The following is a 20,108-nucleotide window of genomic DNA, read 5'->3' on the forward strand; positions in this document are numbered from 1 at the left end:
AAACAAGATGTCAGGGAACTGGGATACTCTGTTCCCACCTCAGGTGCTTTCCACTAGAGCGTGTCACACGTAGGGAAAAAAGTCCAAAAAGCAAAACTGCATTTATTGGCATGGGCACAGGTCAGAGGTTTTATTCCTGGTTGGAAGGCTGAACCAGACCTATCACCTTTAGTAATTCCTTAAGAATTGGTGTTCTGTTCACATCCTTAGGGAATTTTTAGGGCTGACTTTGGAGAGAAATGTTAAATGCATGGTGCATTCCCCACTCTTGTTTGGAACTCCTAGATAAAGAAAAGAGCTTCATGGCATTTCAGACCTACCTGCAGCTCCCCCAAGCACACACCTGCAGCCTCTGGAAGCTCTTCTGTACCCACTTCAAGTTGTGGCTACTGCAGTGCTACCCCAAGGTGGGCACCAGTTACTCCTGCCAGGGCCCCAGGGCTTTTCAGCTAAAACATCTTAAGGGAAAAGGATCTTGAGTGTGGCGTCCCCTCTGCCATCTCTCATCCCCTTCACTAGGGTGACAAGGCCATGTTTCTGTCCTACATGAGCTCATATCTCAAGCTACAGAGCCAGATGGCCCACCAGCAAGGGCGGCAATCCAAGCTTTCCCTGGTAAAGCTTTACCCCTTGCAGCGGACAGTACAAATATAAATACATGGAAAGAGTCTGATTGTTCAGGAAGGAGCTTTTTAGAGAGCTAAAAAAAAAAAACCAAAAAACTGAAAATCCACAGCCTCTCAAGGCTGGAGGCAGGGCTGCAGCAGGGGCCATGCTGATAGGCAGTAAGTTATCAGCAGACAAGCTGTTATGAAGCTCAAAGTTGGTTGAAAAGAGATAAACCAGCCACAGAACAAGGATTGCTCAAAGAAGTTGAGAGGCAAGAGGGATTTTAACCTCCAGATCCCCTGCAGAGTCAGGAAGTCACAATGGAGGGAGGCCACAGCCACCAGACAATCCACAAGGAATATTTATAGCTGAAGAAACAAGGGCAGTTATGCTTTGGGTACAGCAGGCAGCTGCCACAGCAGCTCCGGTAATTAACGTGCTGCTCTCGGGACACCTGGCAGAGCTCTATAATCATAACTCACATCAGGCATATTCCTGGCACTGAGGAGCCCTCACCCACCTTCTTCCCCAGCTCCTTCAGGCAGGGAGGAGATATCCTCCAGGAATTAAGACCTCGGTTGCCGCCAGGCTGATTTTTGCCAGTGTAGCAAAGAGGCCTTTCACCCACAGCGCCCTTTAAGCTGGATGCTGCCTTCTACAGTTCCTGTGCCACAGTGATCCTAATGCCTCTTCCAAAATGGAAGACCTCCTGCAAGGGATGAAAAGAAGTGCTTGTATTCCCAAAGATACCAACTTCAGTGGTTCTGAATACTATCTAGAACTTTTCAAAGGCTCTAGCCCAGCACCAGCATTTGATTCTAACTGCCCATCCAGCAAAAAGGTGTAGTCATTCCAGCTCCTTAAACTCTGATCTTGCTGGTGATCCAACACACCAAAAACCAGTTATGAACTGGGCAGCCTCCATGCAGCTCTGGGAGGCCAAGGCAGAAGCAGCACATGGACAGCAAGGCAGCACTTCAGGGTGCTGCTCTCCTTTCCTCTCCCTACCCTTACTCAGGGCCCCAGCCTGTTTCTGAAGCTGGTCAATCTCTGAGCACCAAGAACTTTCCACTTTGGAAAGAATACCCTGAAATACCAGTTCTTTCTCCACTTAATTTGAAGGAATTCAGGCACAAAGTGTTCTCAGAAAGTCATTAGGCGCAAGGATTCTGTTCCTGGCATACCTGGGGTGTGCAGGATCACGGCCAGCGGCAAGCTTACACTCTCTGGGGTAAATACACTTCCATTATCATTTTTCACAACAAGAGAGAGATAGAGGCCAGCAATAACCCCGAGGTGACTGGCATCTAATTTTTCATCATTGGAGTATTTATGGCACAGCCGTTTGCAGCATCTTGTAATCACTTTACCGCCTCCTTGACCCCTGGCTCCCCCTTATTCTGCATCTCCTAATTGCATCTGAACAAGCAGGAGGGAAGTAGCAAAGTGGATAGATGCAGGAGAGCTGAATGCTTGGGTTGTGATACTTGGAAGGACAGCAGAGGAGGTGCAGAGCCAAATTTGGCTGAACCCCCCCCCCCACCAGCTTGCTCTGATCTCCCACAGCATATGAAAGTGGAGCTTTCCTCCTTCCTGACACTGGGTGACCTTGAGGAGTTGTTCTCTGCCTCCCTAGTTCATTAGCATGGTATGAGAGATTAATGAGTTTCCTCCAAGAAAGTGTGAGGGCATCATCTTTATACACAAATACAGCCCCAGATTCCTGCATATTTGTAGCCTCTCCCAGCAGGGCATTGGCAACTACAACAATATTTATATTGACTACAAAAGCCCCTGGGTTAGACAGCACAAAGCAAGGGAGATGTGGACCAGCATGACACAGATGCACAGAGGGCCCTGCAAACATGTCAAGCTACAAGCTGCCAGGGTTAGGAGGTACTTGGGTTCAGCAAGGATGAATGTTCCTGAAGGCCACTAAGCCCTTGTCTGCCACAACACCAGCAGTGTTTTCACCACGAAGCCGTTATTTGTTCTCTTTACTTCTCTCCCCTACAAACTTCTCAGTTGAGTTCCTCAGGATTCTCCAGCTGCCTGGAGGATGCAGCTTCAGGGGCAGCATCATCCTGCCCACTGTGTGATGCAGGAGTTGCCTGAAGGGAAGGAAAGTCTCTCACTTTAAAACTACTTAGGACAAAGGAAGAGATAAAGCCTTGTTGCCCAGGGCAACAAGGGGTGCCTGTTCACTTCCAGCCTTCTTCCCTGCACAGTGCACACCAAACAGGTGCAACAGGCTTGGGAGACCAGCTCTGCCCCAGAGCATTATACCAACTTCAACTTACACGATAAATCCCAGCTGCATTATTTGTATTTATAGTCCTGCTTACAGAAGCATGAGCTACGTGTGGGATTTGCTGATGTAGTCCAAAAATCCACATTTTTGGACAAGAGCGTCAGTGATCTCACTCAGACATACAGCGCAATTTAGGATGGCGTTAAGTTGCAGACTTATTTAGGAGTAAAAAGATATATGGGTCTGTCCAGAGCTTTCCTCCACAGCTTCTGATAATGTTCATAGCAGCAGAACTGCACAGTTCTGCAGTCCTGATAATTTCTACCTGTATATTAAAGAATTAATGGTAATTTCAGGGGATGAGAGATCAAGACTGCTGTCTTACTAGATGAAAACAATGATGTGAATCAGGCAGGCAGCAAGGTCAGACCTCTGTTTAAAAACAAAGCTGGTGCTAAAGCACCAAACAGAATACTGGAAAATATGCTGTTGAGAAAAAGGCTTATATTGCATTTTCCAGGGGATTGTTTAGCTGACTTAACACATCTTCTTCAGCTCTGGTTCCTAGGATGCTGCCACAATCACTGCAGAAAGTAACACCGCACAGGGGAAATCTATTTATTACTTATTTTCTACCAATGTTCTGAAAACCTAAGATTTGTGGCTCTGCTGGAACAGCCTAGTCCAAGAAAGAAATTTTAAAAGGCCCTTTTTAAACCTTTACCACTTGGGGTAGGGAGTGGGTGATCACATATATTAGTTCTGACACCTGCCCTATTCGGGAGAGATTGGTCTCCAGTATCAGGAGAGAACAGTGTCAGCTTTGGTGCCTTGCTGCCCAAGTGAGCTGACTCCAAAGGACAGCTTTATTCAGGGAAAGCAGCAGCATGGCCTCTCAGCCTTGGCAGGGTGGCTGTGCTGTGCAGCAGGGCTGTGGTTTGAGCCCAACATCACTTCTGGTGAGCTTCCAACTGCAGAATGTGCAGAAAAGCAAACAGAGATCTGTGTAAAGTCACTGCTTCATCCAGTTTGTTTAGTTGGTTTGTTTCCAAGGTTCATGGTCACCATCCAACACCACCTAAGTCAAACTAAGCACTAAAGTGTACAGGACATTCTTCCTTGGGGAAGGCCAAGAGTGTCTGAGCTCACTGATGGCCCCTGCCCATTGCATCTCTGCATCTCCTGCACCTTGCTTCTCTGAAGGGCTGGTAGCACCTGCAGCACACCTGGCCATGCATTCAAGCAGCACCACAGCACCCTTCCCTTCCAGACAGCCCTTGCCAGCCTGCTGGAGGTACCAGAGGGACACAACTGGTCCTTTGGAAAAGCTCAGCACCCAAGTGACAAGCACAACCCAAGCTCCACTTAGGAAAACACACTTCTCATTGTGAAGTGAACAGACAGCTCTTTACAGAAAACACATTCCAGTTCCCTGCACTATTGATTTCCCAGTGAAAAGAGACAAGCTAATCCATTAATGTTAGTTGCTTCAAAGTGTGGTCTTGCAGTTGCTTCAGTCTGGTCCCAAAGGCTGATTCTCTCACCCAGTGTTTGCCTTCTGGCTGGTATTTCTTTTACTCAAAATGCCATCAATTACAAGGAAGCAAGAAAAATCACCCATCAGGAGCTGAACTCCAGCTCAGGTCACTGGCACAACAAGTTTATATTTCACTTCCACAACACCACACTCATCTGCCTCTCCTCCTGACAGCTCAGGATGAACCTCTGTTTCACAAGTCCAGTTATTATCTGAAGATCCCTTTGCATTCGGAAACACAAGGAGTGTGGCAACCTCCAGTAAAGCCAGTTTATCTGTCACAGGCATATGATGAGCAAGCAATTGAAAGGATTTATTGATGAGTCCACAGAAGAACGGACCAGGATGAAGGAGGCAGGATTTATGCCATATTAACAAGGCTGTGTGCCAATTTCAACCTATTAGTTGCACAATAAAGAGTTGCCTTCACATCCCACATCCAGACACCATTTATTTTAGTAGAACTTGGCTCCTATCCCTCTTCAGCCACTTCAGACCAAAAGAACAACATAACTGACCTTACTTTTTGGAGGCTGAGTAGACAAGAGGCATGAGAAGACTCCAGTCAGCCTCTGAGACACAGCTTTTAGCCAAGCAAAGCCGTATTTCAGGGGCACCTATAACAATTTGGCCTACTGATATTGATATTTAATGCAGTACTAATTCCTCTTGTGTCACAGTAATGCTTCAAAACTCAGGTGCCCTGTACACACAGAAATGGCACAATATTCTGGACTATTGAAAAGCTTTTTTTTTATTTTGAAGGCTTTCAGAACTGCCTTTATGCACAGAAGTAGCAGCTGCCTTTTTTGTACGTTTATTTATATTTCTATATCAGTATCATAGTAAACCACATCAGAGCATTTGTGGTAAGGAATATAATGCAATCTTTTTGGCAAGAAGGTCTTACCATTAATAACTTCTTATAGGATATGCAGGGTGACAAGCTAATAGTGCCCCAGTCCTGCTGCATCCTTACTGCAAGCTGAAGTAACCTAGAACACAACAATGCTACAGTTTAAGCAATTTCTTTAAACAAGATAATGACTTCACACCATCAGGATAGACTACCACCAGCTTTCCTTCCTTTTTACTGGCTCACTCTGGGAGCCCAGGACAAGCGCCCCAAACCTTTTAGATTGATGTGCTGTGAAATCAGCCCTCCCTGGTCCAGCTCCTAACTCTGAGGCAGCTTTCTTCCCCATCACAGGTTCTCAAGGTCTCTAGACACTAAGACCTGTAAGAATAAATATCCAGGAGACAGCAGCTGTGACCCATTTATTACCGAATGCTGCTGCAGGGCACAGCTGAGGAAGGCAGGGCAGAGGAAAAGCATTTGCTGCAAACGGAATGGTGGAGAAAACCCAGGTGCCCTTGGAAGAAGCACTCTGCTTGCAGCACTGCTCCAGCTCTGTTGCTCCAGCTCCCAGTTGGAAACAGACAGCTTAGATCAAGCATGGATGTTCAAGTACTGCCATGAGGGCTCCTCTCATATCACTGCTGGGAGGCAAAATATATAACAAAAAAAAAAACCGACCAAAAAAAAGAGAAATCAACAGAAGCCAACAATGGACTGAGAGGCCACAAGAACATAGTGTACCAAACAAGCTGATAAAACTGCCCCAGTGCAGGTAAATGCATTTGGAAAGATCTATTTTGACAATAAAAATCTGAGATATCTTTACCCAGAGCAGGGCACAGGCAGAGCCAGGAAGGAGAAATGCCGTGGAGGGAAGCAGAGCACGTACAGCAGGCACACAAAGCCCAGCACTCCAGCCTGCAGCCGGAGCGGGCGGGGAAGGCAGCACCGCACCGAGGCCGACGGGATCCACATCAACACTTAGCAGTTCAGCCTTTGCATTTGCTGATTAAGTTCTGCCGGTCCTGAGCAATGGTACAACAGCACGTGTGTCCTCAGACCACCCCCTCCCTCCCTGCACAGCCTCCTGCAGCTGCAGCCCGGCCCCGCTCTGGTCACCGATCAGAGCATCGGGCCAGGGTGACATTGTCCCCTCCTGAAGAGGGACAGTAAGCGCCTGTGAGCCCGCTTATTTTATTCACTGCACAAGCACGTTTCCAACTGGGATAATCTCCATTAAACCATCTGCGCTCCCATCCTCGCCTGGCCTGCACCCGCTGGGCTGCCTGCGATACTGCAGCATCTGTGAACCGGCACAAGCGGATGCCACGTCCCTTTCCCAATCAGCTAAAAAAACCAACAGAGACTCAGACAGAACAGATGCACCTGGTGGCTTTGATGCTCTACCCAGCCAGGCTACCAGGAGTACCTGTGCCAGTGCCTCTTCTGAAAGGCACACGGCTCCCCTTGAGAATTTAAGCCATTTCCTTTCCATCATGGGAAGACACCATGTCCCAGATTGCCAGAAGAGGAGGGCTGTGAGAACAGAGTAGAGATTTCAGCCTCAACGGCTGCCCTGGTACAGAACAGAAGCATTGTTTGCCAGGTCATGAACACAGTTTGGATCAGATGCTGAATAGCTGCTGATCCCTAGGATTTAATCTCTTATTTATCTCAGTACCTGCTTTCTAGAAACAGGGACTATCATAACACATTCCCACATGACTTCGACAGAAAGACAAGGAAGTGTTACAATGAAAGATCTGAAACTTAAATCTGCTGCGCCGTCCCCACGACCTCCCCAGCATAGCCCAGTGGAACCTACAGAGAGCATGATAAAGCAGCTGCATTGAAGTGTGAATTCAGCACTGAGAGAACGTGACCCTCTCCTCAGCACAGCCAGAGACAGCCAAGGGACTTGGGAGTCACTCCAGCTGTTGAGGACGTGGCAGGGCAGTAACGGGTCTGAAGCAAAGATAGAAAGCCATTGATCTGCTTTAACTGTGATCACTGCCTGCCTTAAACAAGGTCACTAGACTGCCCAACACTCACCTTTCTTGGAAGAAAATTTGTCCTGCAGAGTCTTGCCCTCACAGGAGTGGAACAGCACAGCAAGGCTCACCCTTCAAACCTCCCAGGTCTTTTATGGTCCCAAAAAGGAGGCAAGTATTAGCACCTGCTGGTGATGGGACAGGAGCAAAAGTCTATTTACATATTTCCTGCACCTGCCTTCACTTATTTGTTTTGCAAGTTTTTATTTTCCAAAGCAATTTATAAACAAGAAGTGAGACAACCATTTGTTCAGACAAAGGTTAATAGGGGCCTAGTGGTCTCTGAAGACTCTGCAGACACACTTAGGTGTGAAATCTTGGAGCAGCAATAAAGATGCTGCATAGACAAGAAAGTCTCAAGAGAAGAATTTAATCTGTCTAAATATTCTCATTATGTACATAGTTTCCAGCTTCCATTCACAGTAATCAGAGCAGAGACAGCTTCCAGAAGCCTTTTTAGACAATAAGGCATGAAAAAGGATTTTTACGTCAGCCATTATTCCTCTCTTTATCCCCAGCTTGAAGAGTCAATGTTTGAAATGGTTTTTGTCGAAAAGAAGACACAGTGTTGGGAGAGAAAAAGTTGACAGCAGGAAGGCAGCACGGGTCTTTGGCAGACTGGTGTGACTTGGCACAAAGCAGCTCCCATTGGCACTATTTGTCCAGAAAGACCTCAAATAGATTATTCTCCTCCAAAATAGGTTTTCTGTAGGGTCATGCACAGAGTATGAAATATAACACTACTTCCAGAGAACTGCTTCACTGGAACAAGCAAGACATTTTAGTTACATCCACACATCTTCCTCCTAGATCACTTAAACCTAAATACAGTACTAAGATAAGGTAGGAAAACTAGAAGCAGGCATCTAGGACAAAAGGGCTGATCCAAAACTCAGCTGCTTTCTTTTGGGATCACAGTGTCCATCTGTCCCCTTGCCACAGGGGAACTTGTTTGCAAAAAGAGACCTTGTTTGTCCACTGAAACGTGGAACCTGAATTATTCCATCAGGCAAGAATTCAAAATAGAAAGTTAAGAAAAGAGAATAGTTCTCTATGGGTATGATCCCCTGGGACCAAGAGAAGCTGTGCTCTTGATGCATCTCTCCCCTCCTCACTTTCATGTTGCATTTTCTCCTTCAGACAGGCAGGTTTCAGCTTTTCTCGCATGTTCAAAACTCTACTTCTATACACAAGAATCTTGGACAAAATGCGTAGAGATAATTACAATGGTTTACTACTAATTTTTTTTGCTTGAAGTCAAATGACTTCCTTGCCCTGCCTTCCCCTCCCCAGGTTTCTCTCAGAAAGTTTAAGAGCTCAACTGGTCACTAGTTGTCCACACTACAAACAGGACAGTGGGGAAAATATTAACCAGCATAGCCACTTTGGAGGCAGCCCAAACTCAAAGCCAGGGTCAGTACTGTGATCTGAGTGTTTTATAAATGATTACATCTCTTATCCCTCTCTAAAGAGGTCACCATCCTCTCTGTTTTCTGGAGAATGAAATCACACAGGTCAAACAGGGAGTGGGACCAGAAGAGCTGGAGGCAGAACAAGTTCCAGATTACTCCCAACTTCACCCAGTAAGCAACATTAGAGACTTTTAACAGAAAAGCAGAACGTAGAGATAAGGCTGACACCCAGAAGCATCCCGAAAATAGTGATTGTGAGAACTGACCCCCACCAGTAACCCACTACAGACCGGTCTGCTCTCCCACAAACAATCCCATCCTCCACCTAAGAGGGCGTAGAGAACAACACTGAAGCCTCATCCCAGTTACTGAGCAGAAAAGGATTAACCGCTAGCAAAGACTTTGCAGATATTTATTCTCCAAATCCACAAGACAAGCAGAGGGAAAAGCTCCTCTGAGAGTTATGTACACAGACTTCAAGTCTAATGCTTACAGAGTCTTAATTTTTTTAATTTTGCAAGTCCTAACAACAATTATCTTCATGAATTATAGACACAATATCTGAGAGACACAGGCAGTAATTAATGCATGTCTGCCTTTTCTGACTAGCTCCTTCTGCTGGGTCAGGGAGAGTTATTGAAATTCAGGAAGGAAATCTTCAATCTTCTAGAAGTTTTAAAGAAACAGACCAAGACAGAATTTAATAAAGCAATAATATTTCTCTTAAATAATTAACTAGTCTTTGACAATCACTAATATTTCTGAGGCCCAGCTCTTACTTTTGCAGTGACACTGGATGTGATCCACTGCATCTCCAAAATGTACTGACTCCAAAATTACCTCTGGATTTCTCGGCACACACGTAGCCACCCTCATTCCTTTTACTTAAAATTCTCACTGAGACCCTTAACAGAAGCCACACTGTGCAGCACTAGCATCCTTCCCTCCTCCCATTTTGCCCTAACGACATCTGTCTCCAAAAACGAGCCCTCAGCGCTCCCCAGGCTCTAAAGAAGCCATGTTCATCATCCTCTGAGAAAAACCCTGGGGTCAGAGTAGAACCCCAGCACAGCATTAGATGCAATAGACAATCCTGAACTAGACAAAGCTATTACTAAGGCAGTGTATACCACTGGATGTTGTCTAAGCTGGTTGTTTCCATCATCTTTCAAGTAGCAGATTCTCCTGCAGCATTAACAATTTTATTCACATAAAGAATGGACTCAATGATCCTTGTGAGTCGTTTCCAACTCTGGGTATTTTATATTCTAAAGCACTCAAGTGAGTTTAATATACTTCAGTATCTTGACAACAATTACCCCCAAGCAAATATTAATTAGCCAGCCACTGAAAAAAAAAAACAGTGAAGAAAAACCCAGCCTTTGGCAAAAATATCTCACCTGCTTAAGCAATATAAAACTACACACCAAGATGGACAGGACTCAAACTCGAAACCATAAGAACCATTCTGATGGCCAACAAGTTCAAACACAGCCATGTCACCAAGAATAGGGAGGGGGTATTTCGGCAAAAAAGTCAGACTGAACCAAAAGTTTAATATTCTGTTGTTCACTTGAACTACATTATTTCTACAAGAAAAAAACTCCCTGTGCACTAGAAGCAGAGTTTAAATGGCAACAGTGGTCATCCCAATTCCAGAAGCTCACCAGATACAGCCTGTAAGCATCAATCCTTCGAATTGGCCCCCAGCATTTGTCCGTGTCGTTGTACTTTGTGCTGTCTCCAACACTGCAAGAATGGTTGCCAGTGACACTGCTGGGAAAGGAGGGAGAAACAAAAGAGAATAATTAACTCCTAGCAGATGTCTTCCCCTCTCCTGCAAGAAAGAAGAATGAGAGGAGGCCAATCCTCCTCTCTGTCCCTGGTCACACTCACTTCCTTACATTTTCTGGACAGTGTAACACAGCAAGTTGCTGAGTACCAGAGGTTTAAAGGCAAATTCTTGGATTGCCTGCAGTTATTTTCAAGTTTTGCCATTTAATTATCAAGCTGGTGAGCTTAGATCTTTTATGGATCGCTAAGGTTTTCTATTTTTCAAGACTGAAGTACAAATCCAGAGCAGATTTGATAAAACCAATCTATTTTTTTATCTGTTTCTTTGAGAAAGGCACCACTCCCAGTCCAGAGCTAAGTCCACGTACCATCACCACTCACTGGCCTCAGGCTTAGTAAGCATCACACCCCTCAACTCTTACCCAAAGGGAGAGAGAAGGGAACATATTGCAGAGTATTGCAATCAAATTATGGAGCAACAAGTCTCATGTCTGCAAGTGCTGAAGCTGGAAATACTGCACACCTGAGCACTTGTCTGGAATCAGGTCAGCTACTTTGCAGTCAGGCAGCAGGCACACAGGTGGGGAATACAAAACAACTTCACCACCCACCCACAAGAGATGAGCTATCCTTGAGTCATTTCTCCACCCCATGCTCTGGAAAGTACAGCTGATCCTAGTCAGACTTATCACCCCACCAAACCCTAAGCCTGCCCTGTTCCCTGGCAGCACACAGCCCCTCAGGAGTAAGCACACTTACCAGGTCACCTGCATTAGGGAGACTGGCACCGCTGCTGCATAGATTGCCAGATCTCCATAGAGGTAGATAATTATGCAGAAATAGAAGAGGTTGACACCCACTGCAGAAAAAGAAAATATTGTCTAGATTCAGCAGAGTACACAGAGACTCTTGTTCTCTGTACTTCAAATATACAAAAATTTTAAGATCTTGAATCACCATTTGCCTCCATAGTTTCTGCAGCAAACCACCCAAGCTCAGGGAACTTACCATGGAACAGGAACTGATGGGGCATGAGTGGTCTCAGAGCTCCACTCTGCCACCTTCAATACCTGGTACTGACACTAAATAAACCCTCTAGTTCAAGCCCATCCTGCAGTCAGGACCAACAGGTCTCACATAAGTCACCTGCCAAAGCTGTCAGCTCTGAACAGCCACAGGCAAACATCTGGGTGATGCTCTCCGACTCAGTGTGAGCACAGCCTGACAAAGTGAAATGCAGAGAGAATGCTTCTAGGCTCTGCTGATTCCAAATCCTCTGACTGCAAACCTGCAGGACCTTCACAATATGGACTTGTAGGGATTTAGCCCTTCAGAGCTCAGATTCCAATGGGCTGAAATGGAGCTGCTTTGGGAGATTCCCTACCACTGGCAACTTGAGCTAAGGTACAATCCTGCAAAGCTTTAAAACTGTTTCTGCATCCCGCTTACCCTGATGCCACCACATACACTGTTCCTCTCCCTACTAATTTTTTGGGATTATTTTTTTCTGCTTTTTAAAAAATTATTTTTAATTTAAAGCTTGCCCTGCCTTCACCTATGAGATTAAAAGAAAATCTTACACAAATTAACTAGGTGCACAGAACAGCCTTACTGAGACACAAGAAGACACCACTGTGAAAAGCTAAAATCTAAAGGGATAAAGAAATGCTTGATGAGACTCCAGGATTCTCTTCTTGCAAGCAAGTCTGTATAAATCTCACCAACAAGTTGGAAGATATTTTATTTCAGAGTCAGATGAGTTACAGAATAAAAGTCTCAAATTTATTTAATTTAGGAAGTTGACATTGAAGGAAAACAGCTCAAGAAACCTGCCCATAGTTTCAAGTTGTGTTGCCACCTGATGCTTAATCCCAGCGCAGCTTGAGCAAACCTCACACTCACAGCTGTGACAACTATCAAACAAGGACAACACTGCTGCAGGACTGAAGACTCATTCCTACAGTGCTTGGGTGCCTCAAAGCTTTGCCATGTTTTGCCATCATACTGCCCCTGGATCTCTGGATGTCAGGAAACATTATTAGGTATTCTCCGTTGTTTAAATAAATTATTGCATATGCTGAGCCTGCTTAGCATGAAAGGGGCTGTATCAGCTGCCCTGCTTCTGTACAGTAGCACACTAAATCAGTGCTCTAGAGTTGTTCCTGGAGACAAATGGACTTGCTACAGAAATTGTCAGATCATTCTATATAGTTCTCCCATTGTTTTCTTGCTCTGTGAAAGATGTCTTCACAGTTAGGGAGTCTCTGCCTTGTTCTGGAGACAGCAACAAACCACCTAGCAGTCTTTTCCAATTTCCCACTGAGAAGGGTTGAAGGTTTTAAAAAATATCTAATATAGGACAGAAGCAGCGGAGACACAAAGCTGAGAGCTACACAGACTCAGATAGATATTCTGTTTTGGGATCTGCAACTGGTCTCAGGACTCAGCTGCCCCCCACACAAAATAAAGCTGACACGACCAGCAGCGCCAGCCAGTACCCAGCAGCAACCCCCATTCCAATGCAGACCTCTCTCTGTCTGCAGGAAGCACAGGTGACACTCCTCTCCAAGACAGGAAGACTTTAACATCAGTTATTTTATAAACTGCTGCTGACCCTCCCTGATCAATACTTTCATTACTTGGCACAAAACGAGGAGAAAAAACAAAGCAATTACTTCCTGTGAGGAAAGAGCGTGATAGATGTGCCTAGAATCTATTACTGCAATAAATGACTGCTCAGTTCCAGAAGAAAGCACCCAACATTAAAAAGTAAAAAAATCAAATCAAGAAAAAAAGTAGTTTTTCAGAGCCAGCTCTTTCAAAAGAGCACACAGTCTCTTCACAGCCTAAACCTAAGTCAGCTCCCTTTAAGAAAGCAGACAATCTGAAATTGAGATTTATCCCTAGCTTACCTCCTAGGACTGCAGATTCAACTCCTGTCAGATTGTTGAAAATAAAAATCAGTCAATGGAAAGGAGCAGAGAACTCACTAGAAATCAGGGGTTTTGAGGTCTACTGCACAGCTTTCATCAGCCTTCCCTCTGGAGGCTGTAAAGCCCTCCATCACCTTGGGTTTGGATCCATACATTGTATATCATCAGTAAACACCCAGACATTTGCCAGCTGTGAAACCTCACAGGCTGGTGCTTGGAGCTGGGAATTCCCCAGTGTGGCCCAGTTTCTCAGCACTAAGTGGTCACTGAGCTGCTGCCCTCGCTGAAGGCCTTTCTGTGCAGCTGTGGGGAGGGAGCACCTCAGCAGGGACCTGCAGAGGGAGGTCCTTCACCTGTCTGTCTCTGCAGCCTCTGGCAGGCCAGAGGGTGTCTCTGAATCAGTGACAGGGATGGAGCCTCACTGCTGAGCCCTGACACAGGGAAAGCAGCAAATGAATTACACCTGCCCCAGGTCCTTTGCTGTGGGCACCTCACCCCATCTGGAAGTCACAAGTAGGGTCAGGCCATGGCCTACAGCTGTTCCAGCCACCTCCTGCAGATGGATTCATCCCCTTGTCATGGGCTGAGCAGACCCTGGGGAGGATCCCTAACACAGAAATCAGATATCTCTGGCTAAAGCAACATTAAGAAGAGGGATTAAGATTTAAGAGTACTAAGCAGTTTATTTCACTTTGCTCGGAAGCTACATCAGTGCTGATGGAGAGAGGACACATATTCCCAGCACCCTCTACTGGCTGAGCACCAGAGAGGCCCAGAACCTGCCTGGTTCCTGGGGGTCCTTTCCAGCTCCCCTATGAAGCACTTGCAGAGAAGGGGCCTCCTGAAACTTGATGAGAACACTCTGACTCCTGTGATCCCCATCCTCCACAGCCCAATCCTCAGCAATACAGCTAAACCCTGCTACATGATTGCTCTCAAAGCACTCTTCAAATATTACTCCTCAGAGGAGCATCAAGAGACAGGGATATGTTCACCATATTTTACACACAGCAAAGCAAACAAGCAAGAAAACTTGCCTTAGGTCATAACAACTCAGTGGTACAGGCAAGACCAGGAACAAGATGTTTCTGACACACTTCACTTCTCTGACTAGAAGCGTGGCAGCCTAGTCCAAGGTGGATTATTTTGATAGTCCTAAGTGATTCAAATCTACAAAATCCCAGAAGAGGCATGCAGGAAAATTAAAAAGTTTTTTTCAATTAACTTTAAAAGCAAAAAATAAAGTTCAAAGAATATTCACTCCTTAAGCCCAGCTGTCCTTCAGAGGCAACAGCTTTACACTGGTATAACACTGATGTAAGGTAGTGGAAAAAACCCAGCCTTCCATTACCTCTTTGCAAGCCAGTGAACAAGGGAAAACACCACTTTCCACAAAAAATGGGGCCTGACAGGCTCAAAAATGCACAGCCATGGTGTCTGATGATGTTCTGGCTCTGCACAGCATTTCATTGTCCTGCTTTCCAGGTTTCAGAATCTTCATCACTGTGGTTTGCATTTCTATCACATGCAGCAATGGATGGGGCTTTATTAGAGCAGGGTTACAAGTTTGTTCCCTGGCATACAAAAGACATTTAAAAGCAAAAAGACAAGCCAGCTGCCTATGACATCCTCAGCAGGGACCTCTTCAGGAGTTTGTGTCCCAGCTCTTGATAATTCCCCAGATGCAGATAATGCCTAGAAGCTCCCATCAGAAGTCTCCCCTTCAGACTGCTATCTACAAGGCTCAGAGAAGCCTGAATGTTTTATTCTCAAATGCTACAACCAAAATGCAACTGGAAAACATTACAGCTGGGCCCTACTGCTTCAGAAAGTGGAGATCACAGAGGACACATGCAGTTCAGAGGTAGGTGAACTGCAGTCAGAAAAGGCACTTGCCTTTATCAAGACACTGCTCCCATAACCTGCAGTGTTTTGCTGGTTCCATGCCCACCACAGCAGGTTCTGACCCACCTGACCTATAAATACTTTATAGAAACACCACACAGGAGGATGAATACAGTCCACAGTGAGAAGGAACAGCACATCTGGGTGGAATTGTCACAAACTTAGGATGCAAACCCACACTGAGAAGCATGCAAACTTACAGAACTTACAGCTATACACACAACATGCAGGAGAACCCAAAGGGACTTTTGAAAATGTTCATCACTTACCTTTATTGAAGAACATGGAAGCCATCTGGCCCATTTCCACCCTCTCAGTGATTTCAAAGATATTGGCTGAGCCACGTCTCTCTGCAAGTTAAAAAACAAGAAGTGTTTCAACCAGTCCCTCCAATAAGCCCTAAGGCCAGGTTACCTGGATACTTGGGAACCTCTAGCAGCAGTTTGAAGGACAGTAAGTACAATTCCACAGCTGCAGAGTCACTGGGCCAATTACTGTGCTGAAGCTAGTCTAAGGTGTTTAGAAAATAAGATGTTCTCATCTTATTGACGTAGAGGGAAAAGATCTCTATCAGGCTGCAGAAGGCAAACTGAATTCTCAATGAGTCTTATCTTGCAAGTGCTGAGGACTTTGGGATGAGAGCATGTGGAAGTAAGGGTGAAATGGACAGAGGAGCCCACTGGAACACTGTCTGCAGAGAAGAGGCCTCATACCAGTGAGAGCATGAACTGGGTACTCACGAACTGACAGGATAGGCCGTGTCTCTGCTCGCTCGTAGCCATCTTGGAGGAGAACATCACTGTCAGACACTCCAGAGGAAGAATCCTCATCTTCATCATCCTCCTGGATGAAAAGATCACTGCTGAGATATCTGCTACCTACAGTACAGGCTGTGCCACCCCCAGCACCATGATTACTTCCAGACACTCAAAGGAAGGTCCCAAACAGGAGGGGAGGACATGCAAGCAAAGGCAATACCAGGGAACCCAGAGGATGCTGTGGAGGGCAGAGGAGGACACTAGCAGAGCAGGCTGAAGTGAGTGATATGTACCAGCCCCAGGTCACATACACAGCAACACTGCCCAGTTCATGTAGTGATAAGTGGCACAAGGAAGTTGGAAACTTCAGGAAGATCTGCAGTGTTGCAGAACTGGGAGAAAAAAAATAATCCAAGCATATTTAGCTAGCACAAGCAGGTCTAGGTCCTAACTCCACCCCACTAACACCAAGCCAGGGGTCTAAATCAGTGCAAACAATTATGCCTCCCTCTGATCCAGTAAAGCTACAAGTAAGTTTCACAGCAAGGACATAATTCAGAACTGTCCACAACCTGGGATACTGCCCAAGTAACAGCAAGGACATCCCAGCCTGTCCCAGTTAAATGACCTGAGATCAGCAAGGATTTATAGTCCTCAGCACACTCCAAATAGCACCAATATATTGGCTGCCACCTCTCCACATTCACTGAGCAGCGCTTCTGAGCAAGGAGAGCGTGATCAGTAAGAAATGTGAACAGCACAAGAGATTTTTCAAAGCAGGAACAGAAAATCCTGTCTTTAATGAGCAACCCCACAGGGAACTAACAGCTATATTTTATATGGCAAAGTTAAGTACAGTAGAAATTTATTTCCTTAGAGTTAGTAACAAGACAAGGCAAAGATGCAGGGGAATGCCAGGAAAATCCTACGTGATAAAACAACAGGAAGAAAAGGAGAATTAAACCCCACACAAACCTTGCGTTTTTCCATTCTCTTCCATCTCAGCTGGGCATTTGCAGCAGCCATGGCTTCCACCACAAAGGTTGTAGTCATATAGCTACAGAGAGAAGAATTCAATTGATATCATCAGTAATACTCAAGAACTGTCACAGAACAGAGATGGAGAATAATTCCCATCTGTTTGTAGGAGAAAACAAACAAATCAAAACAATCCTTTTGCCAGCTCCCCACACACTGTTTTTATAGTGTTTCATCTCAGTTTATTGCTTCCTTCAGCTCTTGAGATTCAGGTGTTCAAGCAGACCACAATATGCAGTAAAATGTAACACACATTCAGATATAATAAGACACTTTAGATATTTGGAAGGCACATTCCTGGTGTTCCTGTGGGTTGAAGACAGCAAGAGAACTTTGATCTTTGTTAGAAAGCAAGTCTCCTTCCTCTTTTTAGAACCTAGGACAAACCCAGTTGTTCTCTGAAGCTCATGGCAAAGATACTCTGGTCCCTTAAAGAATCTTACACATGGCATCAGAAGCAAAGCAGCAATACAAGAAGAAGAAGCACATCACACATGCAGGCAAATGCTGGAGGCCAGTGGAAAAGCTGTCCAGGGAGACAGGAGAGCCACTGATGGAATGAATATCATTATCTCAGCTAAAACCAGTCCTGTAATATTAATCAATAAATTTTAAAACCCCCTCAAATCAATCTTATTTAAGGCTTTAAAGTGGTTTCTCACTACTTCAGGAACTGAACTTGCCTATCAAGTTCAAGTAAGAGATGAGTTTTGCAAGAATAAAAGGAAGTGCTGAGGCCTGTGTAGCAATTTCTGCCCAGGCTTTTCCTGCACCAAAGGTGCCCAGTGGGCATGAGGAAGTCACAAGTACCAGAACAAAAGCAACAGAGCTCCCAAGGCATGCAGCACTTCGAGCTGTGTCTTCTGAGCTTAATCCAGTGCAGTTCTGGTACACAGATTTGGAGGTTTGTGCTCTCCTGCCGACCTTGAAGGATTGTCTGCTGGTGCTGAATTCCATATGCTGAATTTATGCTTTTAAACTAATGTAACTAAAAGGAATTGCTCCTAAAGCTCCCAGTTACTGGAAACCCCACAGATATCATTTTACCAAGCCTTTGCAGCACCCAGCTCTGAGGTGGGGCAGTCACAAACATTTGACCATTCAGTCTCCCTGCACATTAGCACAGAACAGATCCCAAAAGCTCTGTCTCCAAATCAAAGGCACATTCAGGCTGGCAGAACTGCTTACTGAAAAGGCTGGCACTTCAAAAGTCCGTTTGTACAAATGGCAGGAGGGAATTTTGTTTTATTTTATTTTAAAACCAATCAAGAAGCAAACAGGGATTCCCAGCCCACCAGAAGATGGCAACTGTAGCAGCAACTCTTCAGCAATCAGTGCTGTATCCACAGCCTTCAGCTCCACCTGCTGCTCCAGCAGGGAGGTACCTGGGCAGGGGCTCACAGTGAACCAGTGTGACAAACAGGAGACCATCTCCAGAGTCTTGAGCAGCAAAGGTCTGAAGGGGCTAAGACAGGCCTGGCTATAAAGGAATTTGTGTTCCTGACACTCTTTCAGCTGTGAGAGCGTTGCCAGAAGCCAAGAGAAAGCTTACACACCTGCAAGTCACAAAGGAAAGATTTGCCCCTGTGCCACCTGTGACCTGGTTGGTGTTTCGGGAACTGATGTGTGACAGAGGTGAGCATGGAATGTATCCACTGTGAGGACAATGTCAAAAAGGTAGTGGGGATAAAGGTCCCAGAAGACTCTGGACTGGAGGAAAAGTCCTTCCTATCAGTCAGGAAATGGGATGTACCAGAGAGTCAGGAAGTGCATCCTTCCACATCAGGTCCACAGGCAACACCACCACAGAAATCAACACTCAAGGAGCAGAGGGACAGAGCACACAGGAAAACAGCAAAACTCTTTACACTGCCCTCACCCAGCTGAACCTCCCAGTCCTCTAAAGAGACAGACAGACACAGACACACACACACATCCTACCTCATAAATCCCAGGAACATCAGGAGGACGAGGCTGACGAGCCACCCTGCTGTGGCAAAGGCCTTGGGCATGGTCAGGGCTCCTGTTCCAACAATGAGGTTGAACATGTACACCAGGCCAACCTGCAATCAGCCACATGATCCAGCATCAGAGTGTGCCAGGAATCATCCCAAACACCCCACATGCACCCTGATTTAAATGGAGAGGGCAATCCCTGAGCCAGCAGGGTGGGAACAAGTCCATGTGAGAAATACCTGGAGGAAGGGACTGAAATCCAAAGAGAACAATGTGGGTGTCAGCACATTTCTGAAGAAACAGCTATTCCCCTCTATTTTTCTAATTCTTTTAAATTATATTTTTTTCTCTCTAGCTTGTAAAGTTATAAAGTGCATGAGATTCTTTTCTGTTTGTTTTCAAATCACTGCCTTCTACCAGAAGGTCTGTGCTATGGGTTGGGGTCTCTCCTTTTTTCTGACCTGAACACAAGTAGTTATGGCTATGTACTTTTCAGGAGCTTTTATTCTCAATCAAGCAGGAAATATCCAAGTAGAATTCTAATTCAAAGCCTGCTTGCTATTTTACCAGTAAGAAGCTGAGCATATTGTGAAGAAGGGATTTTACTTCCTGAAGGGAAAGAATTTTATCTTCTCTGGCAATGAGCTTTCTCAGTGTCCAGAGACAAAAGAGAACTCTGCACATGGACAGGACCCCCCAGGCTAAGAATTTAGCTCATTTAAAGATCAAAAACTGCCAAAGTTGTTGTGCTTTAGTGGGGCTTTTTTTTTAAATATAGGTCAGAGTCCCTCCAGAGGAAAACCAGTAAAGAGCTGTGTATGAGCAGACTTTTCTGGGTGTGGAGCAATTAACATCAGGAGAACAATTCCCCAGTGACCCTGAGAGCACTTCACTGGCATAAGCACAGCAAATTCATCTTTTGCTGAACATCCCAGAACCATGATTCTCCTTTGGTCAAGCAGAAATGAGAATGGTGCCTGGGATGTTCAGCCAGGTTAGACATCT

At 45.4% G+C, this 20,108-nt stretch overlaps 1 protein-coding gene across 2 annotated transcripts in view; it reads right to left on the bottom strand.

The window, feature by feature from the left end:
- Positions 1 to 20,108, bottom strand: part of TMEM104 (transmembrane protein 104) — a 42,580-nt gene that overhangs the window by 21,437 nt on the left and 1,035 nt on the right. Inside the window, exons 2-7 of one of the 2 annotated variants that reach the window (XM_014308483.2) lie at positions 19,089 to 19,210; positions 17,085 to 17,166; positions 16,092 to 16,194; positions 15,621 to 15,701; positions 11,273 to 11,372; positions 10,387 to 10,495 (exon numbers count right to left, since the gene is read on the bottom strand). In XM_014308483.2, coding sequence (XP_014163958.1) covers positions 10,387 to 10,495; positions 11,273 to 11,372; positions 15,621 to 15,701; positions 16,092 to 16,194; positions 17,085 to 17,166; positions 19,089 to 19,210 — 597 coding nt within the window. The remainder of the gene's footprint in view (positions 1 to 10,386; positions 10,496 to 11,272; positions 11,373 to 15,620; positions 15,702 to 16,091; positions 16,195 to 17,084; positions 17,167 to 19,088; positions 19,211 to 20,108) is intronic. The other variant, XM_031059991.1, reaches the window with a different exon arrangement.

Source organism: Geospiza fortis, unplaced genomic scaffold (assembly GCF_000277835.1).
Source record: "Geospiza fortis unplaced genomic scaffold, GeoFor_1.0 scaffold244, whole genome shotgun sequence".
NCBI classification, from domain to species: domain Eukaryota; kingdom Metazoa; phylum Chordata; class Aves; order Passeriformes; family Thraupidae; genus Geospiza; species Geospiza fortis.